General features: G+C 41.6%; 1 protein-coding gene across 1 annotated transcript; it reads right to left on the bottom strand.

The window, feature by feature from the left end:
• Window positions 1–628: 628 nt before the first annotated feature.
• dnah3 (dynein axonemal heavy chain 3) lies at window positions 629–27,914 on the bottom strand. The gene is made up of 63 exons (XM_031323213.2): window positions 27,662–27,914; window positions 27,481–27,512; window positions 26,975–27,076; window positions 26,662–26,869; window positions 26,441–26,486; window positions 26,185–26,344; window positions 25,891–26,083; window positions 25,317–25,512; window positions 24,817–24,942; window positions 23,289–23,484; window positions 23,009–23,188; window positions 22,743–22,873; window positions 22,545–22,650; window positions 22,260–22,438; window positions 21,932–22,116; window positions 21,659–21,782; window positions 19,625–19,778; window positions 19,355–19,499; window positions 19,015–19,226; window positions 18,781–18,872; window positions 18,496–18,610; window positions 18,167–18,283; window positions 17,395–17,574; window positions 17,155–17,291; window positions 16,728–16,929; window positions 16,458–16,550; window positions 16,177–16,287; window positions 15,948–16,062; window positions 15,658–15,856; window positions 15,410–15,518; window positions 15,167–15,280; window positions 14,125–14,301; window positions 13,877–13,968; window positions 13,543–13,762; window positions 13,290–13,424; window positions 13,075–13,186; window positions 12,665–12,906; window positions 12,467–12,567; window positions 12,239–12,344; window positions 11,987–12,116; window positions 11,502–11,735; window positions 11,307–11,410; window positions 10,920–11,214; window positions 10,623–10,802; window positions 10,411–10,534; window positions 10,157–10,313; window positions 9,927–10,070; window positions 8,407–9,073; window positions 8,164–8,329; window positions 7,821–8,037; window positions 7,552–7,734; window positions 7,181–7,379; window positions 6,536–7,049; window positions 4,797–6,424; window positions 4,457–4,682; window positions 4,127–4,371; window positions 3,695–3,811; window positions 3,187–3,344; window positions 2,696–2,863; window positions 2,425–2,567; window positions 2,063–2,267; window positions 1,653–1,790; window positions 629–1,536 (listed from the first exon to the last, which is right to left on the bottom strand). Exons 2-63 carry the CDS (start codon window positions 27,496–27,498, stop codon window positions 1,183–1,185), a joined length of 12,126 nt encoding a protein of 4,041 aa, XP_031179073.1. The 5' UTR covers window positions 27,499–27,512; window positions 27,662–27,914; the 3' UTR covers window positions 629–1,182.
• Window positions 27,915–27,917: the final 3 nt, after the last annotated feature.

Raw genomic sequence — 27,917 nt, forward strand, 5'->3', positions numbered from 1 at the left:
AAGTCCATCATGAAAAGGCTCAGTTGGGGATTTGTGGCATCCTGTGGTATAATGTACAGCCTGTATGCAGAGAACAGAATTGATCCTGTACGGGGTTTCATAATTAAGTCAGGAATCTGCTTGTCAGTGCAGAAAATAGTTGCCACACTCCCGGCCAGACCTCAATCAGTGATGGTGAGGTACACTTATCAACCATTTTTTCTTCTTACTTTGTATACAACTTCTCAGCCCTTAATTTGGATAAAACCCTCTTTAGTTTGATAGTTGAGCCATGTTTTAACACCACTGTTGCATTACCAAAGCACTATGGTGAAGATATTTTGGCAACCCCTATGTCCCAACAGTATTTTAGTGGTACTGTTTCTCAAACCTAAGACCACACTTCCTATAAACCATGCTTGCACTTGATCACACACTGTTTTGCTGCATGAATATACATGATAACATATTAATGATATAAGACTGTATCTCAGTGTAGATGTATTGAGCGGACATTCTCATTGAGGGTACCTGTTCAAAGCGCTGTGGAATAGTGGTTTGCCTTTGCTGCCATCTAGTGTTTGCTATCAGAACACACTGCTGAGTTGAGAGAGCACTATAAATATCGACATCATCCAGTTGTTTCGACGTTATGCTGACTTTATTATCAAGTAATACATCTTAGCAGTAACCCACCACCCACACTGAAACAAAAGAATCATATATAATATAGAAATGTAAAGTGCATCATAGTGCAAATACATATGAGAACTAGTTCTTTTCATTATGAGCTTACACCAGTTACTAGCCCCTTGACTAGAATCAGTATGAAACACATTGTAAATGTCATGTTTTTGTTTTGAAATACATTCTCCACATCCACACAATGTATCTTCTGTTTACTGTGTAGCTCACAGCTAGTATATGTTATGAACTCGGGGTTTTAGTTTCAAACTTTAACAGTCAATTTCCCAAATCATCAGAGAAAACAAAAAAAAACATGCTAGATATCCTAAAATATTACCTAAAGATTTAATTGTCATCCACTATGATAAAAAAAAAAAGATTTGGTTGTGGTCATGGTTGCCAATATGTGCTTACAACCGACCTTTACTTGTTTCAGTTTACACCTGTTATTTTGGCATACAAACACAGACATTTTCTTTGGCATATATAGTTAGTTTAAAATATTGATGCTAGTTTTTAGTCATCCAGCTGGCAGAGGCATGCCACCCCACGGTTAATCCAGTGTTTCTGTGGCTTGTCAGAGGGCAGCTCGATGGACAGGACGTAGTTGGTGGAGTGGCCGGTGGTGGACAAGGTGCCTCTACGGGCGCTGGTTTTGTAAACAGGACAAACGTAGATGTTTTCATGTTTAAACTTTGCCATTTCCCCTGGTTTCAGCTTGATGATGGGCAAAGAATCAAAGAGGATCTTGGGGAGGGACTCTCCAATGACCATGTTCTCTCTGTCCCAGCGCGCCCCCTCCATGTAAAGACCCTTAACATAGGCCCCGTCCTCTGGTTTCTCATCAATATGGGTCTCATTTTTGGTGACCTGGAACACAACTCAGAGCATGAATATCCACCCTAACTATATCCCTGTTATTATGAAACTCGTATGTTTGAATATGACCTGAAACACTGAGAAAGGTTGGCAAAATGATTACATGCCTCAAATTCAAAGCCAATGAAGTCTATGGGGATGGTGTACTTCCTGGCAAAATTCTGAGCCACTCCAGTGAGAAATGACTGGGTGAAGTAGAAGCCAGAGACCCAGAAGACTGTAGGTGGGCCGGTATCTATCCAATCCTGTCAAACAGATATCCAAGCATATACATAGGCATTAGTATATTTTTTAGAAATGTAATATATTCTCTATACAACCAGTGTTGCTTTACTACAATCCAAATGTTATAGATCAGTTTTTATAATGATATTCATTCTGCATATTCAAACTATTTCCCTGACTGTACATTTGCTATTGGACTTGAACTACTATGTGCTTCATTTATCTTGAAAGTCATATTACAATGTTACCTTCATTCAAGGACTGTATAACCTATAACAATTATAATTCTTACTTGTAGGAACTTCAGCCTGGCTAAGAGATCAGTCACGTAGCTACCCATTGGTTTGAGAGAGGGATATGACTTGGCTGCCCACATAGCGGGCAGCTTGCCCACCAGCATACTGTTGAAAACATTCTCAAGTTCAGCAGACATAACAATCTGGCCCTTCAAAGCTTTGCGGAGGTTTACCAAGCTGACGCGCACCACATGAGTGAGTCTGTTGAGAGGGGAAAATAATGTTGTCAAGCATTAGTTGTAAAGGATGCCATCAGTGTGTCCTACACAAACTGATCAATGATCATGAGTTATTGGTAAATAAGGTTTGTCTTTTCTAATATGAATATTTATTGCATAGCAGCCCAAGTTGTTAATACCTGTTAAAGCGGATGATTTCCTGCCTCAAAACTGTATTCATGGACTCCTCATACATGACTGGGTATTTATCTATCACCGTTTGTATGTCAAAGTCTGCTGGCAGCTTGGACAGGATGTCTTCTGCAAGCTCATCTACTACCTCCTGCAACACAGGCGACAACACATAGCTTGAATATAAGACAACACGTTTGCAAGTAATGTTTCCTCAGGGAAATAAGTATAAGCCGAGAGGGTGAAATTAAAGTGATTCAGACAACAGGCAGTGCAAACCTGAGGAGACTTGGCCCCGCCGCCTGTCTGTCTGGGCAGAGTCAGCAGTACTCCATCCAAGAGCTGATTGGTCTCCTGATTATCCTTTGTGATGTCAGCGTTGCTATGAAGTCCGAATACACAAGGATCGGCACAAATTGGAAGACTGCGAATGTAGTTAACATACGTCTGGAATAAAGAAAATTATTTATCAGATAGGATGATTAAAGCAGTGCTTGAGTTATAACAGTGATCTTCAACACAGTGCCTCCTAGGCCAAACACGATCAAGGTTTCATTCCAGATTCTCTATGATTAAACCCATTAATCCTCCTCTGGGTAACCTGTGAAATCTGCTGCTTTTGTGTTTATTTGAAATGCAAGCCTGTATGTACTTTGGCCATAATGACATCAGAAGACAGCTGCTTTATGTCACGTCATGACTGATAACAATGGATATGGCAGTCTTGCGCTGTAGCAATAATTAGGAATTGACCAGCGTTCTGAAAGTACCTGATAGGGGCCATGAGCTGGGACATAATACAGATCTTCCTCACACAGGTGGTAGCCCTCCTGCTCTATCAGTTCCCAACTGTAGAAGATGGACAGAAGCGACAACAGCAGACGCCTGTCTTTGTCGTCTGTCACCCTGCCACCGTAGTTGCACTCACCTGAGAAAAGAGAGAAAAGAGATTATTATTAAAGCAAAAACAAAAGTTGGAAGTGCAAGCACAATGTTTTGATGTTAATTGCGAGGTTTTGTCAAATTTGTTTAGTGATTATATTAGTGACATGTTACTATATACACATTTTATATATGCAAAGAGAGAGAGGGAGAGATTTGTGATAAAGGCCATTCATTTTAATAAAAAAAAAAAAAAAAAAAAAAAAAAAACTGCCCAGAGGTTAAGGTTATCTACCAGGTTACATCAGCCTGTGATTCAAGGGTGACCTACTTACTCAAAATATCACCTCGGAGTTAAGTAATGCCCTGCTGTGTTAACAACTATGGCATTTTCACCTGTAAGGTATGTGAGGGCCTCCAGTGGAACCTCATCATACTCATCCAGGAACATCTGGATCTGCCTCATACTGATCCTCAGGTCAGACTCATTGAACTCATAAGGAATATTCCAACCTGAGAGAAAATGGACAAACAACAGCAACAGGATTGTTTTACAATCAGAATAATGGTACAATAAAAATATTAAATAATCACAAAAAAAAAATCTAAATGGAAACCTTACTTTACAATGAGCAGTCTTTGGTGTTTTTTGCCCCCAACGTCTCCTCCCAGGCAGCGCGGCAATGGTTATGTTTAGGGTTAAGGTTAGGGTTAGCTGCCTGGAAGGCGCCGTTGGAGGCAAAAAACACCATCGAGCACAATGAGCCAGGGTAAAAAAAAAAAAGAATACACGGGTTAAACAGTATTATTATTATAAATATTCCTCACCCAGAGGTCCAAAGTTCCTCCTCTCCTGTACTAGGGCGTGGAAGAAGGTGAGGCCAAATAGGAACTTCTGCCAAGTGACTTGTTTCTTTGAGCTCTCAAAGAAGTCAGGGTCAGAGATGGGGTGACTCAGGTAAGAGCGCAACAGGTTGGCTCTTATTCCTTTAGGAGGCTCATTGGTCATCTTCAGCCCATTCTGCAGGATACTGACTGGGAACTTGTCAGATGGATAACTTGTTAACCACAATCTAGGGGAGAAAAAAAGATACTTGCCTTTATCGGTTTCTTCAGACAAGAACACGTTTCAGTTAAACTCACTGTGTAGTCTGTTACCTAAAGCTAGGGTGTGTGTTCTCTGGGGTGATGGTTTCCTCACAGATCCTGTCCAGAGCAGGCATCCAGCTGGTGGCCAAGTGGCAGTTCTGCAGTACCACCCAGGTGCCATCTTTGATGGCTTTGTTAATCATCTGTGCTGCGATGGGTCCTTGTCCCTGTCCAAGAGAAATGGTTTGGGTCTTGCTGCCCCCCATTTCGAGGTCATCAGCAAACTTCAGCAGACCTGAAGAAACAATGCAATACTCTATTAAGGACTTTTGGCACTCAGACATGTTTGAATATATGGTTTGATTGTGTGTAAAAGTGTAGAAAAGGTCACAAGTCTTTGATTAATCACCTGCCGTTGGATCAGACCCTGGTGACAACACAAAAATGAGAGGAGAGCAGCAGTTGGAGTCTTTGTAACTCCCTGCCAGGTCAAAGGTGGGCGGTTCAATGTAAGCCTGTCCCATGTTATTCACGATGAAATCCTGCACTGCTGGAACCATTTTATCTGGCCTGAAGCACCTGATTACTACCATTCGGTCCATCCCTTCCAAGGTAATCCACTGGTCAGGTAACTGGTCCTCATGGGGCTTCCCTGAATCATAGAGCTTCTTCCATTTTGAGACGCTGTCTTGGACATGTTCAAAGAAACCATCCAGGTTTGGAAGTTTGGACGCCCTGACGACTTCAGACCAAGATTTGTCAGACAGCCAATCTGGAGCAGGGTTTGGGTAAGGGTTATCTAAAGCAATGCCACCTGTTAGAAGAAAGCGCCAGACTTGGTCGTCAACCTGGCCCTTACCCTGCATGATTCCTACAGTGAGCAGCAGGGAGAAAAGCAACTTATCCTTCTCAAAAAGCGAGCGGCACACATTATTGTAGATGCTGAGGGTAAAGTGCTCAACAATGTTGTTGATCCTTTCAGTCACATCGTCGCTCTTTAAGCTCTGGGCAATGGAATACAGGTAGAGGTTGATGAACCAGGTCAGGGAGTACTGGTACATAGGCTCGATGTTTGCTAATTCTGAGATACAGAAAAATAAAATGGAGGAGTGCTCAGCCACAGGACGGTAGCCCATGCGAGTGTCATCAATCTCTTTCTCTGTGACACTGGCAATTTTTTGCTTCTCTGAGATCTCCTCAGAGAGGATTTTGGAGGATGACAAGATCTTAATGGCGGTCTCATCCTCCAGGATGTTCCCTTCAGAGGAGGAGAGCACTTTCAAGATCTTATCCTCAATTTCCTTCAGCTGCTTGTTGTTGGCAGCACTCTCCAGAATGAGCTGGTTCTTCTTCTCTTCCAGTTCAGGTTTCTCTTTGGCTGCTACAATCCCTAAAAGCTGGTCCTGTAGGCCCTGTGGCGTGATCATGAAGTTCAGCAGACAGACTTTGACAGCCACCTCTGGGAGGTAGTGAGGGTTCCTCAGCCCAGTTGTCATGTAGAACAAGAAGTCTTTAGAATATTCCACAATATTCTCCCCTATTTTCATGTACTCGACACCCTGCTGTTTAAAGGTCTGCTTCAGCAACACAGGTTCAAGTACCGGATCAAGCTCCTCTCCAATGTTCTCCAAAAGAACTGGGGTTCCGAACTGGATGCAGTTCTCCAAAATTCTCACATAGTTTCCATCAGATAGTTTGATGACAGCAAGTTTATTACCCTTCTCCATGTTCTTCACCCACTTGTTGGCTTGGCCTTGAGGGTCAATCATTAGGGGCCATCGACGGGAGTTAAACACAATGATACCATTGTCTGTGGAGAAGGAGTCCACTGGCAGTCCAGCAATCTGCCATGCCCTGATGAACACCTGGTTACCCAGAGTGTTGCTGAGGGTTAAGACCTCAGAGCAGGGGATATTCTTCTTCTGGCACAGGATATGCCACTGCTCCTGGCACTCCATACGGTAGTCTACTGTGAATGCCCCAAGGTAAGATACAGTTCCCGAAGAGAGGAGTATGTCACCTGTCAGGTTGGTGTATCTGCAGAAGGGAGACATAGTACCAATCTGATTAATATCAAAGTTCAGGTACACCACACATCATGACTAATAGTTAAGATTAATATACATTATTATAGGTTTGTTTTAATACCTAACCCCGAGTAGCCTTGCGGCCTCGGTCCACCTGTCCTTCTCCCCACCCAGTCCTCCAATCAGCTTCTCTGCCCTGATCAACTTCTGAGAACACAATTCAATGTTGTCCTCCAGGTCTTTCTTCTTGGTAATCATGGCCGCCAAGTCATCATTCAGGCTCTGCAGTCTGTCTTCAACTTTTTTTAGCTCAGCTCTTTTTACAGTCAGCATTTCCATCTGTACAGCCAGCTCATCCTCAGCCAGCTTCAGTCTCTCCTTCTTGGGGGCTACCACTTTGGCTACACGCTCATACACTTCCATTGCTCGTACCCATTTACAGAGACCCTCACAAGCCGAGGAGACATTTTTGATGATAGAGGGCTGGAACTCTGGGTTGTCGACAAACTTGTCTCTGATTTTCTTGATGTACGGGGCAGGAATGTTGTCTCTGTCGTAGGCTTTGAGGCTTTCCAAAAACTTCAAGTCTCCAAGGAGTTTTTTTGAGGGGCCCCAAAAGTCCTCAATCATCTTACCTGCAACAAATGTATTGGAAACAGCAATGCTGTTATCATAGTTGAATATGTTCAAAAGTGCAATATAAACTTTTGTCAATGAGAATGAGTGATGCCATATAAAAATCATTCTTTCAAAGCTGTGATCTTACCTGAGCCACTCGGATCAGGCTTTCTCTCGGGTTTGATGCCCTTCATGATACAGATGGACTCCATGACTAGCTTGACCAGACCTGGTGGGTTCTGCATAGACTTAACTACCGTAATGTCTGCAGGTTTTAAGGTGTCCAAGGCTGACAGGGCAGCCTCCAATGCAGGCATTGCTTCTGCCAAGTCTCCCTCACACTCTTCCTGAAAGACAAACAATCCTTGTCTAAATACGTAAATGGATGCAAACCAAAATACTGCACTTCTTGAAAACAATTGGTAGATATATTTTAGAACGAAACATTTTAAAACAACATAAACTATGGGCATTTTTGCAATGGCAAAATGAGTCATTGCTGTTGAAATATCTGTATACCTTAATGGCCTGGGCTGCAGCTGCTGCATCATTCGCCACTTTCTCATCAGCAGACACAAGTTCCTTCTTAGCATCCACCTCCACTGTTTCCCCCTCTATCTTAACCATCATCTTATCTGTTTCAGCTGAGGTCTGGATGAGCTCTGGCTGCAATGCAGTCAGCTCCTCCTGCATCACAGACACCTGTCGACATAGTATGATGTGTCAATATCATTCATTTGTTCAGCAAACAAAAATTCAAAGTAATATTGTTTGCCAGGGTGCAACACCTGAGATGCAGCGAACTCCAGTTTCTGGAGACCAATGATGTAGCGGTTCCTCGCAGTATCCACTTCATTCCTCTTGGCATTGAGCAGAGTCTTGAATGTGAGGATGAGTTCAAGGTAGGAGGTGGGCGTGACATAGTTGTGTCTCCTCAGTCTGGAGAAATACCTTTCAGACATATTTTTGACACTTGTCTGAAAGGTCTTGCACATCTCCACCACCCTGAGATCACAGAAAAACAACCTAAACGTGGGCATATTACACAGTGATAGATGCAAATTAAGTATATGCCACAGTTAAGCAGCTAGAATTAGTACTACTTTTTTTGCACCATTCTTATGTCCTTACTCCAGTCTGATGTTACTTTCCATTTCCACATCCTCGAGGAATTTGTGGGCCACCATCTCCAGAGCATCATTTGGCCAAGCATGGAACCAGTCAATGGTGCAGCAGTTGATAAGGGAGGGGAACATCCTAAGACGGTTCCTAAATGCATCACCGATAGGACTCATGGCTGTTGAATGCAATAAATCCCAGTTACCTACTAACACTTCAATCAAAAAACGAAAAAGGACAGGTAAAAGTGCCTACCTAGCACAATGTGAAGGTTAGCCTTCACACGGTCAATGAAGAAGTTGTACATTGAGAGCGGAGTGGCATCAATCTTTTTGCCCTCAAGCCGGGCTATTCCCTGCACTTTCTCTATGATGTCAGCACGTTCGTCAGCAGCAAAGATGTTCGGCACATCACCAGTGTTAAGTAGCATGTTGATGTCTTCTAACATAGCCTCATCCTTAATTTGGCTGTCGTTGAACAGGAAAACCAGGTTTTTTCCCTCGATGCCTGCTTTAAGCATAATCTGCTTCAGGTCATCACGCCAGTCTGACATGCAGTAGTTCTTGGTCAACTCAATCTGGAACAGGACGTAATCGTTGATATAGGTGCCCAGCTTAGTGGTGCTCTGACGCCCTGAACCGCCAATGCCAACGAGCAGAAGGTGGCCATTGTCTTGTTTCAGCACACGGCAGATGCGGGAAATGTGCTCAATGGCAAATTTGAACATTACAAGGGGCATTGGTGCCTTGCTGCAGTTGTTGTACTCATTCAGGTAGAACTCCATCACTTCTTGTAAGGCACACAAGTCTGTGATTTCATCGTAGGCCTTAACGTCAGAATCAGGCTGGGCATAGTCTCCGAAGAACAAGCTACGGATGCTCTCGTCCACTACATTGCCATCTGGGCTTAGATGGCTCAGGAGCTAGACAACAATAGGAGAGATTTAGGATTAAACACAGTGTACAGTTTTGAATCTAGATCATAACACACTACACTACACAAAGCAGCAGCTTCTTTCACAATTTGTTTGTTTATTGAATCTGAACTAAAGCTTGTGATTGCAGTGCTGTATAGGTGACTTGGACATTTTTAGATTTGTACTTTCCCACTAGCACTTGGATGCAGAAGTAGTTACTGAATGACAAAATGTATCTAACAGCAGAAACCCTTTAAACGGATTTCGACCCAAATCTACTAAAGTGATCTTTTTGCAAATAGCTTTTTATCTAGCCTGGGAAAACCCTGACGAACTTCTGGCAAATTTGAGATTTGCTCTGCAAGTCAGTCTGGCCAAGAGCCCATTCAAGCCCATTTCCAATTTTTCCAAATTGAGGCACCAATCACAACCGTTGAGGCGGGCTTTACACGATGATGATAGAGCAGCGACGGCAAGCAGCTTTTTGTTTACATTCAACATGACGGTCACCGAAGCGCAGCAACCCGTTGATGCCACTGTCGCTGCTACGTCACCTGGATCGTTGGTCTGATTGGTTGAAGGACTATCCAATTGCGCCCAGAGGCATTTGAGCGGCGTCCGTTGGTGACGCCCCTTTGGAAATGAGCTGTGAATGAACCTTGCCCAAACCCACTCTCAGTTACAACTGAGAAGGGTCTGGTGTCAACCAGGCTACTTTTTATCCACATAAAGTAAATAAATGTATTTACTTTTTTTAATCATAATTTGTGATATAAAATGACAGGACTAATAAACTATTGTTTTGACTTCACTAAAATAATAATTGTTGAGTGTGTGTGCAGACACTAATCAAACATACCTTTTCCACATTCTGCTTAAAGAAGTTTGAGGTTCTCTCTTTGACGATGCCAAAGAATGTCTCCCTGTCTTCATTGTCAATGAGTCGGTCATAGAAAACCCGGTAAACCTCATGGATCCACAGGCGGATCAGTTTGTTTCCGTCCTGACATAAACAGCCAACGTACATGGAAGAGATACATCAATTCAGAACAATTAACTTAAACATTTCACTATCGTCTCCACTCTTACCTGCATGTGTGTATGTGGAGCCAGGAGCACACCCCGTATCACTCGAGCAAAGTCCCGCAGGTTGAAGATGTAGTGGGACTTAGACGGGGTGGGGAGGAAGCTGTCCATGGTATCATTATAGACTGCCATGGTGGCCTGGACCATGATTTTGCCTAGCCTTGGGTATAACACAAAAAACGGTATGTCTTTCTGACAAAGATCATTTATTTAATTATACCACTGTTTGACATTCTAATACATATTTCACAAGTTACCTGTAGAAAGAGGCATCAAAGCCCTTGCTGAAGTGCCAGTCAGTGATGGAGCTGAATATCTTGGTCAGTGTTTCAACATCAAAGGAATCAATTGAGATGACATTCAAGTGGCGGGTGAAGCGGCCTAGCATTTCAAAATGTTTGTCAGTTTCATCTGCGGCTTTCTTTTGATGAAATTACTAATATCAAAGAAATAATTATTTCAAAAATACCTGTAATGTCATTTTTCCCACCACCAGGAGGCCCCATTGCAGACATAAACAGCACGTCCTCTATGTTTATTCTGGAGGTGTCGGCCTTGTCATACCAGTGACGATGGTCAATCCACTGCCTTAACAGCTCGATTGGGGGTTGGGCACCGTAGATTTCTTTAGCTGGCATGTTCAGATCATCTATGTAGAAGAGATAACAATCAATTTGTATGTGAAAAGTGAATGACTATCAAACACTCAATGATCCAATTTTAGTCCAACAGTGTGGGATTATGCTGTATTTGTGTCTATCTTTACCAACATAGATGATACACTTCTTTCCCACAGGAGGTCCAAACACGCCCTTCCTTCTTCGGTCCAGCTTGGCCATGATGATGTCTTGAGTCTGATTTGCTGAGGTTCGGGCTGAGAAGTTGATACAGTTTGGTGTGTACTGCTCTTTGGGCAGCTTTACCAAGAAACTTTTGTTGATGACAGATTTGCCAGTGCCAGTGGGCCCAACAAACAACATAGGTATCTCATGTGCCAGGTAGGTACGCAGGAAAAAAAGCTGACGTGCTGTCTCCATGGTTGGGATAATGAGGTCTGACACCTGGTAAGGAAAAGCATAGTTTCAGCGAACATGGAGATTTAGAGTGGCATCTTTAGCAGCAGTAGTAACCTCTGTGGCATAAACATACTCACATTGGCTGCAACTGGAATGACATTTTCTTCATTTGTAATTGAATCAGTCCATATATTCCACTGTCCTTGTCCATCCTTATGAAAGTAGTAGTCGTAGACAGTGCCTGTAAAACAAGGAAACATGAGGCATTTCTAATGTTAAACAGGCAGGTTTTTAATTACTATAGTAACTGCATATGTAAATAAATGTGTGACCTCTCTCAGGGAAGATGTTGTTCTTTTTGAGTTTGATACTCTTAGGCCGAGGGTGCTCATCGTCCATGCCCATGATCAGATTGCGGTAGAAGACATCAAACTTCTTACGGCTGTTCCCAGCGATAGTCCCACCCACAGTCCATACAACAGCAAATACAAACAAACCCTGCAGCCACATGGTTATCTGCTGGCTGGACATCTGAGTACCATCAGCCCCGGGGGCAGAAATTTCATCTGGGTATAGACAAGACCGTTAACACACACAGACCCACAGACACACAGACACAGACCCACAGACCCACAGACACACAGACAGACACACAGACACACACACACACAGACACACAAACAGACACACAAACAGACACACAAACAGACACACACACACACACACACACACACACACACACACACACACACACACACACACACACTGCTAAAAAGAAATATGTATAAATTATCAATTAAATGTAATTCTTACTAACCCATAAGGCATGTGTACAACTTCATTAGACTGGAGGCCAAGTGAATGTGAGATGTTTGAACCACAAAGCGACACTCTCTGTCTATAAAGTCCAGACAGGGCTGAACTAGCCAATCAAACAGGTCCACTATCTGTGAGACAAAAGATCAAAGAAGCTGGTATAAGACACATCATATGACACCTTTAAGGACATGAAAACAACAAAAACTGAGCATCAATGAGCCAATTAGGACAAGCGTGTTTGTAATGTCACCAGTTCTCTATGTTCAGTGCTCAGGCTTTCAGGCAGTGTGTTCATGTAGGAATCTCTGAGAGGGGACCAGCCCAGCTGCTGAGGTTCCATGTAGATCATACCACACCTTCAAGCAGATGGTTACATTCAAAAACCACAATACAGTAACTTCCGAAATGTGTGCTTTCTATATACATATATTATATATATAGTAAAGTTGCTACCGTTGCTTCTGTCTGTGTTGCTTACCTACTGACAGTAGCCGGAGAGGCTTGCTCCAGGTCAGCAGCCTCAAAGATGAGACTCATCTTGCTACTCATCTGGATGATCTCGCCACTCATCAGACAAAGCTAGCGGAGAACAAAGTGAACAAGACAGAGGCAAAGTCTGACCAACCAGTTGACTACCTAATTGCTAGCATTTAACACCCATCAAAGTGGCCAGTACCTTCTTGTTGTCATCCAGCACAGTATTCATGTTCTCGATCCAGACAGCATCAATGGGCCCATCAAAGATGATCCACTGTCGATTTTCTGAAGTGTTGATGGCCTGATCCCTGTAGGAAGTGGCCAGCACACCATCAGACCACTCATGGCTGACTGGATCAAAGCAGCCATACAGCTGGCCCATGGTGATGGCCTTGGGGTTGATGATGCAGTAATCCACTGCAAACTCCTCCATCAAATTGTCTGTAAAAGGGGAATGAGAGAGAATAAACTCTTATGAATAACAATTGCTAATAATTCAAAACTGAAGAAAAAAAAATCATATCTTTGTTAATGGCTTGCTAGGAACCAACTTATGGTTAAAAAAACATGGTGGCAACTAAGAAGATAAATATTAATTGCAATACCTACCCTTATAGAGGTCCCCAAGGGCAGCAGAAAGAACTTTATATGCAGAAGTCTTTCCTCCAAGAGGGTCTCCTACTATCATGAATCCATGGCGTACCAACATCATCTCATACACCTAAACACAATCACAAATCAAATTTATGTGGTTGATGTATAACAACTAGCAAAACAACTTTTATGGGTGTAAAGTATTACAGTATTATGTTCCTGCTTGGTACCTGGATAATTTTGCCAATGAACCATGGGACAGACTGGAGGTTGAGCTTAGCAATGTTGTCATTAAGAGCCTTGAGGAGGAGATCATAGTCTGGTTTTGGAAGGACCACACCAGGGAATAAATCTGAGATGATACCCTGTGGGCAGCAGAGGGAGCATTAAATGAACTAATTAGTAAACCAATTGATGCATACTTTACATAGGAAAAAAAAAAACATTAGCGATTACAATTGGATTTGGCACAAAGTCTGTCACCTGAAACAGTGGCACATCCTGTGCTAGAAATTTGGCCATGTTGACGTCCATCAGCGCCCTAAGCAACAGCACACTCTCGTTCTCCTCGGGGTACTTCAGCTTCAGGTTCCCTGCTGCAGTCAGCACAGACTTCACAGCTCGCATACCATAGTCATAGTGGTGTTGGGAAGACAGCTGCTCGGAGCACAAGCGGTAGGTGGCCACGATCTTCCCGGCCAGACTGGAATTTGAGATGTATGAGGCTTGATGAATCAACCAACCGGGAGCTAAGAATAGCCCAGAAAAAAAGTATTCTTAATAAAAATATGTTGTCCAGGACATGATTCACACATACCTGCGAGACTCAATGAAGCCCATGGAGTATAAGGAGATTTCTCCAATGAGACCATAGTCTGGCACCATCATAGCAACTGTACGAAACAGAGCCTACAAGACAAGATTGACAGGTATACATCCAGTGCCAGCATCTTATTCTCTCGATTAAACTTTACTACATTACACTTTTCAAAGCTCTTCTTCATCATCATATTCTGCTCTGTTGAGTAATGTTTAAGACTATGCTACAGTGTTACAGTGATGTACCTTTAGGTTGTCAGGGAGCTCGGCCCTGCCAGCGTAACCAGGGTTCATGGTGATGAACACAGAGCAGGTTGGGTTGAGTGACAGCTCTGTCCCCTCAAACAGGAAGGTCTTCAGATCCTTGGCAATGGCCTGTTGTATGCAGAGGATCTGCTGAGCCACCACAGAGAGCACCTCCACCTGTGGCACACCAAAAAAACACATTAGGAGTAACTACGTGAACCAATTTGTTTAAAAAAAAAAGAATATGCATTTATGTAATTTGCATTGTGACTGAGAAATAACATTATATAATATATATATATATATATATATATATTATATTATTATTATAAGTGGGAGCAGTAAAGTGGTTTTCTCGGCATTCATCATTTGCATAACAATTTAAGTGCTGATATGTTTGTTATCTAATTGCTTGGATACAAAACAGCTAATCACATGTGTTCTTCTGCCATTGTTAGAAATAAAAATGTTTGTGTACAGGTAAATCAGTGCCGATTTAGGTGCATACTTCATACATGGTACATTGGTGCAGAAGAAGATGAGAGAAAGCACAAGACACAATATTAATATATTCTGATATATAAAAAGGTGATTGTACCTGACCCTATAATCAAAATGAAGCCAGTGCAATACAGACAAGACTGGAGTTATATTCTGCCATTTCTCTCTCTTTTTTAAATTTTTTTTTAGCAGTAATGTTTTGTATGTGTCTTAAGACAGTTCTGTATTAAAATAATCCAATCGACTTGGCCTTAAAAGCAAAAGCAGCGTCTTTATATCCTGCTGAGTTGCAGGTTTCTCTGTTGTTCCAAATCTATTAAGATTCTGAACGTAATTCTTCATCCGAGATGCCAAACTGACCATTTGAGCTTTATCATTAACATGTTAACAATAACAAACTAAAAAATAGTAAACCTAATATTAATAGAATATCTGTTCACTTGTCCTAAACTACTATTCAGGTAAAGCAGATAGGGTATTTGGGTCGTTTGATTTAACAGATTTACACAGATTTGAACACTATAACAATAGCTGTGCTCACCTCAATACGATTGAACTCATCAAAGCAGGCCCAAGCTCCAGACTGAGCCAGCCCTTTAAAGAACTTACTCATGGCCTTGTAGTCCAGACCATCGGAGCAGTTGAACACCACACACTAAGTTAAGATAAGATAAAATAAAAATGTATTTATCCCAAGGGATATACAACAAATAATAGCTCATGTGTCAGTTTTAAGAAAAGAAAACACAAATAAAATGCAGATCAGTGTTTCACTGAGGTGTACCTGTTTAGCCAAAGCTTTTGCCAGATCTTTTGTGGTCTCAGTCTTGCCAGTTCCTGCAGGACCCTCAGGAGCTCCCCCCAAATTCAACTTCAAAGCCCCCATTAGAGTTCTGATATAGCACACATTTGACCGAATGATACAATGAAAGAACTTCACATCTTTTGACATTTGAATGAACTTTAGAAGTGATGTATTTTGCAACTCTCCTCCATAGCCAAGGATAAGGGATCAAATAAACTGTAACTTACCTGTAGCAGCGATCAGTAAGCGGTGTAATGACAAGACGGGGGGAATTGCCCAGATATTCATAGCCATATTTCAAGCAGGTGGTGATCATGCGCAGCATCACTTCTCCATCCTCCCAGAAGTAACGCAGCTGAGAAATCCACGCAAAGTCATTCAGTGAGGAGATGCCGTCCTTTGCCAGTTTTGCCACAACATCTCGAGCTAGTAGAGGAAGAAAGCATGAGATTGTCTGCAAGCTAACTTTAATCAAGAGAGCATATTTTTTATTCCTTTAAAAGCACAGTTATATTACCATGAACATCTATAACAGTAAGAGCACCAAGGGTCATCCTTGCCCCTCCTGGCAGCTTCCCACGCACCAGCTCCACAATGTCAGCAATCTGAGCGTTGCATTTCTCCACATATGCCTTTAGATGGAATAGAAAATCAGTCCAGTGGTTAGGCTAGGTGTAATTATTATGTAAGTTTTAAACTTAAAGAAGTTGTCTTTCTATGTGGAAGTTAGCAGAGGGTTTACTGACAGGCAGTGTGTTGGTCTGGATGGCTTCAGATACTTCAGTAGTCCAAAAGATAGAAGAGGCACAAATGACAACTTGGCCAGGCCACTGCAACACCCACTTCTTCCTGGGCAACTAGGGCAAAAAAAGATAAAACATTACACAGTAGAGATAAAAACCGTACACTGCTGATGGATGGTTTCATAAAATGAAAATCAGTGCCCAGTAAAGTCCACAGTATAGCCATGACTTGCCCACATCTACTATCAGTCAAGTTCATCACAGATTCAAAAACAAAGTTTTACCTCTGTATACTGCATCACTCCTTGATGGATAACATGTCGAACACTCCTCAGCATTAGCTTCTCCACCTGCAGCAGCCACTTCTCTACCATACCCTAAAATAGCACACACATACAGTATGTTCACTTTGTTATGTCCAACAAAGTAAACTTTGTTAAGAAATATAAGAACATAAAATATATAATACATATAGTATATCCATTTAATGTAAAAAGAATATATGACAACTACTGGCACAATGTATATAAAAACCCTGTATGTATGTTCTATACCTTGGCTTGTGCTGGATAAATCTTTTCTGTGAAGGCCACAGTCTCCTTCTCAGAGCTGATCATGCCAACGATCTCCAAGTCCTCAGTGAACTCCAGTTTGGCGATGCCCTCAAAGCACTTCTTCAGGTGAGGCTGCACACACAGTGGGTCTTTAGTCTGTGACAGGATCTCCAGCAGCTCGTCATTGGAAAGGAAGAAGAACCTGGGAATATGATGAGGATGAAGAGGAGAGACGAAACAAAAACAATCACTTGACAAGACCCTTAACAAGAATGTCAAGTGCTCACTGAGTCATGTGTATGTTCTGTAATTTAGGCAAAATTAGTGTTTTTAATGTCCCTGATGAGTAATTTGGTGTACATACATAAGTCAAAATAGTCAAAAGCTATTATAATGTTCTATTAGGGCTAGTACTAGTGGTCAAAACCTTGGGAAATAGAGCCTCTTCTGTTCCAGGTAGGTATTGAGGCCTTTTTGGATGTCCTCTAGAAACACATTGGACTCCTGTAGCCGTTCCAGCATGTTGGGCTGACCTGTAGCCACCAGCACACGCGTATCCTTAACCTGGACCAGTGAAATCACACAGAAGCCAAAGCAAAGCAAAGTGCATGAGACATGAGAAGTTTTGCGTACTAAAACAGGAAGATGTGTTTCAGGAGTATCTTACCGACTCAGCGATGATGTTCTTCCAGTAGCTATCCACAATGGCAAACTTGCGTCCCTCCTCAGGCATCTGGGCAATGATGTCCTCAGAGCTGAAGATGGGTTCGAGGTAGAGCCAAGTAGCTTGACACTTCAACATGGAGTCGAGGATGTCCTGCATACTTAGCAGCTTGTCCTCCCATTGCTAGGTAGGAAAGTTATGGTGAGAATTACACAATTATAGCAACAACAAGCTATTGTTGTGTCCCACAGTTGTAGCATTTCTAAAGTATAGTTTAAAATATATGCTTTAACGATCCAACAGCCAACATCACACTCAAGAAATGAATGATTAAAAACCCACAAAAAGACAAAATAAGATGACAGGCAGAAATGATACTCAAAAATGGTAGTGTAAAAGTCAATCCATAAAATATATTTGCCCAATTGCCAGATTCAGGAGATTGCTGTGTGGAACAGGTTGTTCCAAGCCTTGTATGGTAATTGTATGGCAAAGCCATTTCCACTGGTGTAGAGAGTGGGACAGCTGAGGTTGTTTCATGCACAACAGGCAATTTTGTTACTTGTTCTGGCATGAAAGTGTGCTTGCATGTCCATCTGCTCACACCGCCTCCTATCGCACACACAACAGTTACTTTTGTGGCTCTAGTTGGCAGAGTGGCACACACAGACTTCCAAAACCACACAAACTCATTTTATGTATGTTGGCTCTTTGGCTTGTATACATTTTCAAAGTCTAAAGGGAACCAAGAGTGACTTGTGGTGCCTTGTCTTACCTTACATGCAGTCTCTATTGGCTTAATGAAAGGTGAACCTCGTATGGTCTGCGTCTTAATAATGTGGTCATCAAGAAGCATTTGGATTTCATCCACTGCTGACATAATACTGGTACCCTGTGGTGAAATATTAAATGTATTGAATACAAGTTGATGTCAATTCCCTGCATGGAAATTAATTAGCAGTTAAAGACAACATAACCAACCAATTTGTTGTAATATTTCAACATTCAATATGTAATTCTTTGGAAGAAGTTACAATGACAATCCAATAGTGGTGTGTCTATTGTAATAAGTATGTGATTATGTACAGTATGCGTTTGTCTTACTGTATCTCTGTATGGAGTGAAAGTGAACCGGAGCTCAACCCACTCATTTCTCATCTTATCCATGGATTTTTCCAGAGAGTACTCCTTACTAGCCAATGCGCCAATCTCTTCCAAACTGGGGCAGAGGTAAAAATAAATAAATAAATAAATCCATCACCTTCTGATCATGGTAAATATTTCCATTATTCTGGGTTATGTTTTCTTACAAGCCATGATTTACCTCTAAACACAGTACATTTATTCTACTCTTTCCATGTATTCCAACATGTCAGTAAAGTGTCTTACTTTTTAGAGAACTTGGAAAGCCCCAGTTCCAACATGTTCAGCAGTGAGCTGCTCACATCCGGTTTGACAGCAAAGCCCACAATGCTGCTAATCTGTAGACGGACAAAAAAGTGTCGTAAATTATTTAGCTTCATGGATCACAGGAGATGCAGGACACTTAGTCCACACAGAGTGAATCTGATACTGGATTTCTATCAGATGGTCTAATGAAACTAAAACTTTAATAGAGCTGACCGTGTCCCAGTGGCGGTCTTTGATGCCAGGGTTACAGATGGTCGACAGGATGGGTAAGTGCTGCTTGAACTCGTCCAACTTGTTTTTAAAGCTTTTGGCCACCCGACAAGGCCCGGGAAGATTAGAGAAAGACTTCGTCAGTTTATGCATGGTCCTCCACATGACGTCTAGTTCATCAGAGATTTTCTCAGCATCCAGGTGTAGGAAAGGACCTAGGAGATAAATGACAAAGGAAGTATACTAACATTAAAAGAGCTGAGCATCCTGCCTGTAGCTGCTTTAGGCCATTAGTTAAAACCAAACAAAAATGGGTGTAGTTTTCCTAGTGTGAGTCACGTACCATTCATCCACTCTTCTGACATGCTCTGAAAATTTAGCGCTGTGGTCCAGAGCTGTTCATATGGCTGTTTGTCAGCTATCAGAGTTTGGAGATTTGGGAACTGTGTTTGTTCCCTGTCCAGCAAAGCCTGCTCTTTGTTGATATCCTGTAGAAATTACAGTGGTATTAACATTTTGCAGCTCGCATGATCTATATTTTGCTTGGGTATGAAAGCTTTGAAATCAAAAGAATAACCACATGCGTTTTTGTGCTATCTGAAACATCATTTACCTCTAGTTCAATGATAGCAGCCTCCAGGTTGGCAGTGATTTGAGTGAGATTTCCCACATTGTTTTTCATCTCCTCCATGTTCATCACTTCCTTCTTCTTAAAGGCCTTTATCTCCTTTTCCGCATCCTGCAGCCTCTGGTCAAAGTTTAATATCCTGAGATAGTCAAATGGAGATATATTACTTGTCATTGCAGTTGTTGGCGTTGGAGACACTATAGTTAGTTTGGTGTTTTAGAGAACACTGAATTATAATAATACTTTTATAGGTGTCTTTCGCAACACTCAAGGACACCTTACATGTAATAATAAATAAAATAGTATATATCTAAAAAATTGAAAAACTATAAAATTACACTGAGTATGCCAGTTTAAAGAGGTAGGTTTTAAGGCGGAATTTGAATGTGGGGAGAAAGTCAGTGTCACGGATGGCTTGTGGGAGTGCGCTCCAGAGATGGGGGGGCTGCATGGCTGAAAGCTCTTGACCCCATGGAAGACAGCCGTGCAGGTGGTGTGGTGAGGAGCATGGAGGAGGAAGAATGGAGAGTACGGGTAAGGGTGTAGTTGTGGAGGAGGTCAAGGAAGTGCCATGTTGTGGAGAGCTTTGAAAGTGAGGAGGAGAATCTTGTTGTCAATGCGGTGTTTGATAGGGAGCCGGTGCAGTTGTTGAAGGACAGTGGTGTTCGATGGATGTGGTTCCAGTGATGATCCGGGCAGCTGCGTCAAGTCTATGGAGGAGTTTGAGTGGGAGACCGGAGAGGAGAGCGTTGCAGTAATCTAAACGGGAGGTGACGAGTGCACTAACAAGAATGGCTGTGCTGTTAGGTGTGAGAGACAGACGGAGACAGTTGATGTTTGCGTATGTGGAAATATGCAGACAGAGTAATATTATTGATGTGAGATTCAGAGATGATGAGTGCTGTCAAGGACGACAACCAGACTCTTAAAATGGGGACACACTAGTCATGTTTCCATCTAATTGTCAAGCAAATTTAAAGCAAACTTTTAAAATGTCGCAAAAAAGAAAAAAAAAGAAAACGCGAATTAGAAGTGTTTCCATCAACTGGTTTAGAGCGAATAAACTAGACTACGCAAAGCGTAGTTTCGTCACAAGTTGACGTTACGCATGGTTGTAGATTGTAAACCGGCTTGCTAAATCAAAGACTTTAGAAGCTACGTTCTTTGGCTAAATGGAGAGAGGTAGCATTGTACAAGTTGGCCATCTGTGCAGAATACAGGGTTGTGATAGAGACATTTGGTGTCAGCAAGACAACCGTTTACCGCTGTTTATACGTGGTGTGCAGGGCCATACGATTCAGGCTGTTGAACCAATTCCTCAATTTACCCGATGTGGCTGAGGCACAGGCTATAGCGCACCGCAGCTCCACCACACACCTTGTGCCACAAGTGTACGCCACACTGGATGGGACCCGTATACCGATCTTTCCTCCATCCGATGGATACCGGGACTATAGTCATGTTAGTTACATGTTCGCTACGTCACAACTTATTCAGCTGTTTCCATCTCCCATTTTGCGCATTAACTCTTTTTCGAAAAAGGCAAAAAACACCTCAAGCGAGCGTAAAAACTTTTTTGCGAATTTGAGGACGTTTTTTTTCCCCGAATTTTGCCATTTCCATCAACATTTTCTAATGCGATACTTCAAAATGCGCATAAAAATACGTTGATGGAAACATGACTATTGACACAGTTCAGGAAAGATGCTGGGATTCTTAAAGCGTTTTTTTCTATACATTTCAGTGACTTTCTGCATACTGTAAGAGGGATGTGAGAAAAAAAGATAGTAAAAAACATAGACATTGTATGTGTGACATCACCCATAGGTTTAGGAAGGGATGAATTAAAATCTAAATTTGAGTTTACTGCACTTCTTGGAGCCAAACAATTCTCATGTGGGACACCGGGTGGTGCATGGGTGAGGCTGATGAGGGACAAACAACTTGAAAACACCACATTCAGCTGTGGTGGTTGCCACTTGTGTGAGACCAGAGTGTGAGAAGTGTTTACTCAGTAACCTTGTTTGGATATGGTGCTCAGCCTGTGTTCTAATTGTGATCAGACGAATCTTGCTGTCATCAAGCTCAGTCAGGATCTGACTCGGCCACTGGAAAACCAGGGAGTTTAACCTCAAGTCATCAGCTAGAGTAAGAAAGAAAAGACAGAACATAAAAAGATTAATTTAACACATTCCAACATATTGATAGGCCTTAGGTCTATGGTCTATTTGTATACATTCAATGTAATTTCTTTTGACTGTAATTTCAAATACCACTATGTGTTTCACATACAAGGTAAAGCGGCATAGTCCAGGAGGAAACTGAGGCGATATGTTGCCTCATCAATCTCATCTATCAGCTTGTGAATGGTCACTTCATTGGTCTTTTTAATGTACTGGTTGAGAGAAACCAACTCCTCTGTGGTTTCTGGGGTGCCTCTGACGGTCTCTGTAATCTTCTCATACTTTTGACAGATCCTGGGAAAGAACATTAGCTTGTAGTTGACATTCTCTCTCTTTAAAATGGAACTGTACTCAATATAACTGATTTGCTGTTTAAATTAAACAAAGAAAACAAATCAGATGTTGAATCAAGTTAGAGACAGAGAGTTTCCTCTCACCCCTTGTTAAGCTCTCGGTTTTCCTCCACTTCAAACATGATGATCTTGTCTCTCAGTCTCTCAGCACGGTCACACAGGTCCTCATTCACATTGCCAGCATAAAGACAAAACATGGACAGGGGCACCGTAACGCAAAGTGAGGCAATCTCCTTCCACAAGTCATTAACGCTCTCAATTTTCTGAAGATTGAAAGAGGAAGAGAGGACATGGACACTTAGTAGACAGCGAAGCCCAGTTGAAATCTTTTAGATTCAGTGCCAATTTTAGATGTAAAAATGTAATAACCTTTCTAAATCCCTCTAACGAGTGTCTCTCTTTGAGAAAAGCGGAGATCTCCTGCTTTGCTGTGTGGTCCAGTAGATTGCTGTATTTTTGATATACATTCAAATACCTGAAGAATGAGATGAAGTATTAGCAGCTCCTTTACACATGCTGGTACATCAGAATAATTGACAGGCACAAATTCACTTCATGTGCCGTTACTTTGTAGGTCCCACAGTGTTCTTATGGAAAACGTCTTTGGCTTTGTTGATTAGGTCTGTAACCAGCGACTCATCAGGACGGACGGTGCGTAGGTACAAGTTCTTGATTTCGGGAAAGAGGTTACATTCCACCTGGCAAAAGCACATCAGTCACAGATTATACATATGTTAGTTTTATAAAAACAGAAACAGCACTGTGTATTGTGTAATTTAAAATAGATGGCAATAACATAGGTAAAAGCTTGTGGAGCTAAGGGAATACTGTACCCTTGGGAGCTTCTCAGCACTCTTGATGATTTCCATGAAAGCTCTGTGGATGAGCTCCCAACATTCCTGAAAGCTCGGACTAAAGTCAATGCGAGGCTCATCCACTCGTAGCTTAACCAGCAGCACCTGAGACTGGACATACCTCGTCTCATTGAACACCTCGCCAAAGTCATTGCCGCCCTGAATAACACAGAACGCAGGTGATCCTTTTACACAATTCCAAAGACTTGGAAATTTTAACGTGTTCTGAAATTGGAACAACTAAACATGTTGTCCATACCTCATGTAACGTGAAGAAATATAACAGGTCCTGTAATGATTCTACGACCAAGCTTCGGAGCTGCAATGACATGAGAGCAGCCACGCAGCTGAAGAACTCCTGAACACTAACTGGAGCCAACTGCTCACCCTTGGGTAAGAGGGGCAACCCCAGGTCCTCGAAAGTGTCAAAGAGTGAAGCACAGTGAGGCAGCCACCTGAAAGAAAATGGTCTCGATAAGTTTAGTTCTAACTATTAGTTTGTGTTTAATATCAAAGGATGAGAAGAACTGAAAGAACATGTGTTGCAAAATATACAGTTATGTGAAAAAATTAGGACACCCATGCTAAAGTTGACTAAAAAGAGGAATAAAAAAAATCATCTTTTGGAAATTGATCTTAATGCCTTAATTAAAAAAATGAGGAAAAATCCAATCTTTAAGGACACCAATTTTCTTTGTGAATGAATAATGTATCGTAAATAAATAAATGGTCTTCCTTAAAATACAGGGGGCATAAGTAAGCACACCCCTATGTTATATTCCCATAGAGGCAGGCAGATTTTTATTTTTAAAGGCCAGTTATTTCATGGATCCAGGATACTATGCATCCTGATAAAGTTCCCTTGGCCTTTGGAATTAAAATAGCCCCACATCATCACATACCCTTCACCATACCTAGAGATTGGCATGGGGTACTTTCCATAAAATCATCTCTCAATGCAAATCAAACCAGCTATTAGGCTAACTGAAATAAAACCATGCCAATGGTTTTATTCCTCTTTTTAGTCAACTTTAGCATGGGTGTCCTAATTTGTTCACATGACTGTATAATATCCAGAAATGTTAATTTAGGTTTAAAAGAGGTTTCAAAAATGTGGTTTATTTTTAACTGAAAACTCCAATTCACAAATCCAATTGAAACGTGTGCCTGGACTGGTTACATAACACTGGTGGTCATACATCTTCTCTCTGCTGTTAATATAACTCGCTTCCAAGGGCATGTGTGATAATAACATATCTGAAGGACTTCCTGCACAGTTTTCTGTTTTACTCTACAATATGATGTCTACTGAATAAAAGCTCTACTGACTGCACTAGTTACTGCATGTATTATATCCTGAGACACGGCAGAATAATGGTATCCAAGGAGGTGCAAATTACGAACATGGAAACAAACAAACAGAAGCTAGTTTCTACAAATTACAGTGGCTCATATTTCAGTCATCCAGCCAGCCATCCTACAGGGCTGTTACATGGTCTAACAGGCTATCCAACAGGCACGAAACAAAGGATGCAATGGAATCCTAAAGTGAGACAGTGTGTAAAGCATTCCCCCTGAAAGGCAGCCTGACATGGGTCTGACAAAGTGGACAAGGTGGTAACATGAGACTGCACCTACAACAGGATTAGCTCTCTTGGTTGTGTACATACTGCAGACATACAAGCCAATGAGAGGACAAACTACAATGATTAAGTCTGGACATCACATTATGGTCTCACTGACAGACTGGCTGTTTTGAGAGTGTCTAGCAAATTGGCAGTTCTCACTTTTGGATCAGTTCCTCTCTTGTGGTTTGGCACTGTCTCTGGACAAACTCTTCAAACTCAGATGGCAGGAGGGGGAGGCTGGTGGAGAAAAGGTCCTCCAGTCGAACAAATCTCAAGGATGAGAAGCTGAAACAAGATTTTATTTGACTTTTTATCTATTCTATTTGTTTGCACATTAAAAATGTACACAAAGTACACACTCACATATACACAAACACAATTTTACCTACACACTGTAAACCCAGATTCACATGAATCCAAAGTAAACAAGAGCTTGTGAAGGAGAGGTACAGTAAAAAGCTAAAAGCATACACAAAGACCTCTCTTAAAAACTCTAGGCAAGATAAACAGAAACACACACACACACACACACAAATTATTTCTCCTTCCAGAGTAAATTGAGAGGATGACCAATGTGCTGTGTCTAGCAGGATATTAATTAATAAGCAAAATATAATTAACCCTCACTGAATGTACAGCACGATACACTTCTGTATTACCTGTTGAGCCAGACATCCTGCAGTAGGAGCATAATGTGACTGATCGTAAACAGATGTTGGCTTTGCCACGTTTGGACCTCCTCGTAACTAGCTGCCCAGGGCACAGGCGCACGGATCACCCTCCTGGGAAAGGGCTTGGGGACGCTGGATATGGACAGTCTCTGCCGCTCAGATGGGTCCATCAGAATGTAGTCCACTGACAAGAAACAACATGGAAGACAAAATAGATTGAAAGGATCGACTAAGTGTCATTGTCAAGGCAAGGGAGGCATTTCATCACAGAGGAAATTATTAATTAACGAAGGCACCAACTAGAGTGACTAGTAGTTGTGTGTAATATTTCTAACCCATAGGGTTATTTATATGAAATAATCATATGTAATATTTAAGTTTAATGATGCAACACAATTTGCTAACATATAGATAGATAGCAGTAGACATAAAGAAAAGTTGAAGTGGAGTTCTATGTTTGTTTTGGTCGGACTGTCTATAAAATCAAGGTTAAAGTGATACTGAATGTCTAAATAAAGCAATACTGCCATTAAAGATTCACTAAGATTTTATTGTTTCATACCTATGTTCTCCTTGAGGCTTAAGTAATAATCTCTTTTGACCTCTTCTTCCATGTTTGCCCTCATAATCTGGAGGTGTTTACTACTATCCTCAGTCTCGGGAGGCAGCAGGCTCATGATGTTCATCATCTGCTGGTGTGGCTGGGGTGCCAGCACAGAGCTGGGGATACCATTGGTGATGTAGTACATATACCTCTGTGTGAGAAAAGTTAACATCAACAATGTGTCAGAAAAAAAGAGACTCAAAAATCTAATCAGCAACTTACACGTTCATTACTGAATTCATTGATACTTGCTTTCAGGTCTCTCTCATTAGGTTCTGTCTGCATCTTGTCCTCTTGGCTGTACATTATGTCCAGCTGCTCTTTAGGACTCATAGGTCGGCTGCTGGGAGTGCAAAGATTTCTCGATCTAGGCTTCGGCCGAGATGAGAGTGAAGCAGGAGAAGATGTATCTCTGTAAAAGCATGAACGAATTAGATCAAGTGCCTCAAGTTAAAGAACATCATAAAAGATAAGCTATTGCTATGTGTTGCTTTAAGGGCATAATTACTTTCTTCTCGATGTTATTGCTCCTCTCCTTCCAGGTGAGGTAGATGCTAAAAGCTTCATTAAGATCAAAAATCCATTCTGACAAGTTTCCAGAGCAGTGCTCACATTTTAAATTATAATCAGATAAAAAAGTAAAGAACGTTGCAATCACAGACAGTTTCAGAGAGGTGTCCTTTCGTCACACAGACCAGGGTTTGACATGAGAGGAACATGAAAGGATACAAGGCCCTGCTGGTTTTGCCAAGGATTGACAGAAAGTGTGTCGCCTGTGCTGGAGTTTCACAATCTTAAGGTCCTGGGCCCTGGGACTATAGTTATTTCCAATAGACTCACTAGGAGTACGGTGGTAACGTTGCTCTTTAAAGGGAACTGCTAGTGTCCAAGAATTGGTCTGAAGGATGGGAGGGTGATGACTGTGCCTCAAGACTGTCTGAGGTAAAATAACGTAAATGTTAAGATTGTGTATGGTAGCACCAAGGTTAATGTGTTTAACTTGGTAAATATCTGAGCAAAACTGTCTTCTCTAAGCACTTACTTGATACAGTTCTGACGGTTCTACATCACAAGCAATGGGCAACGGTGGAGGAACAGAATATCCTCTGCTCTGAGTCATATTGTAGATAGAGTCATCCTCCATCTGTAGTTCAGACAATAATAGTGAAGATTTCAACACAAAGGACCACTGACACTTTCATTTGACTTGTATTTGTTTAATACAAGCCTTGTTTATTCAAAGGCTATTAAATATAGGCCTCCTTTACTTTTCCTAATATGATAAACACACATGCTTTTGTTCCTTTAAATTTGCTATTACTGCATATAATTTGCATACAAAATATATACAAATGAGCACAGTTAATTTCAGAATCAGCCCATCAACATTGTTCAGTGAAACTGTAATTTAAATGTTTAGCTATACAGAGGCATAGCTATATAGCGTCATATTTACGACGGTATCACATAGCATATAAAACAAAATGAGAGTGATTTCACCATGAATACAGCCAAACATGCAGCCAACGTTAGCTAGGTTAACGTTACCTGCTTCAGTCGTTCCATCTTGATCAACTTTTCTGACAGTGAAAGGAATAAAAAAAAAAATTAAATGCATGAATGAAAAACGACAGACATTTCCATTTGTATCAGTATAACCCTGACAGCTAAAGAGTACACAAACTCTGAAAAACAACACGGCTGTACCGTTAATATCAGTCTACGTTACCTGGCTTCTATCGGTTGCTCTGTAAGGTTATGCCGGCTGACAGGATTTCATTCATTGCTGCTTGGCATTAGCTTAAATGTTTTATGTGAAAGTGTCCGTCAGCAGCAAAAGTTGCCCGCAAAGTTTGGAAGTAATAATATGCCACTTTTCTACTGAACAAATGACATAACTAAACTGATAAGGGTTTAGTTTTGCTCTGCCATCACGTTGCTGCTGTAACTGAAACACTGTTGATCTCGTCCGGAAACGTCTCCAT

The sequence above is a fragment of the Sander lucioperca genome, chromosome 16, assembly GCF_008315115.2.
Source record: "Sander lucioperca isolate FBNREF2018 chromosome 16, SLUC_FBN_1.2, whole genome shotgun sequence".
Taxonomy (NCBI): Eukaryota; Metazoa; Chordata; class Actinopteri; order Perciformes; family Percidae; genus Sander; species Sander lucioperca.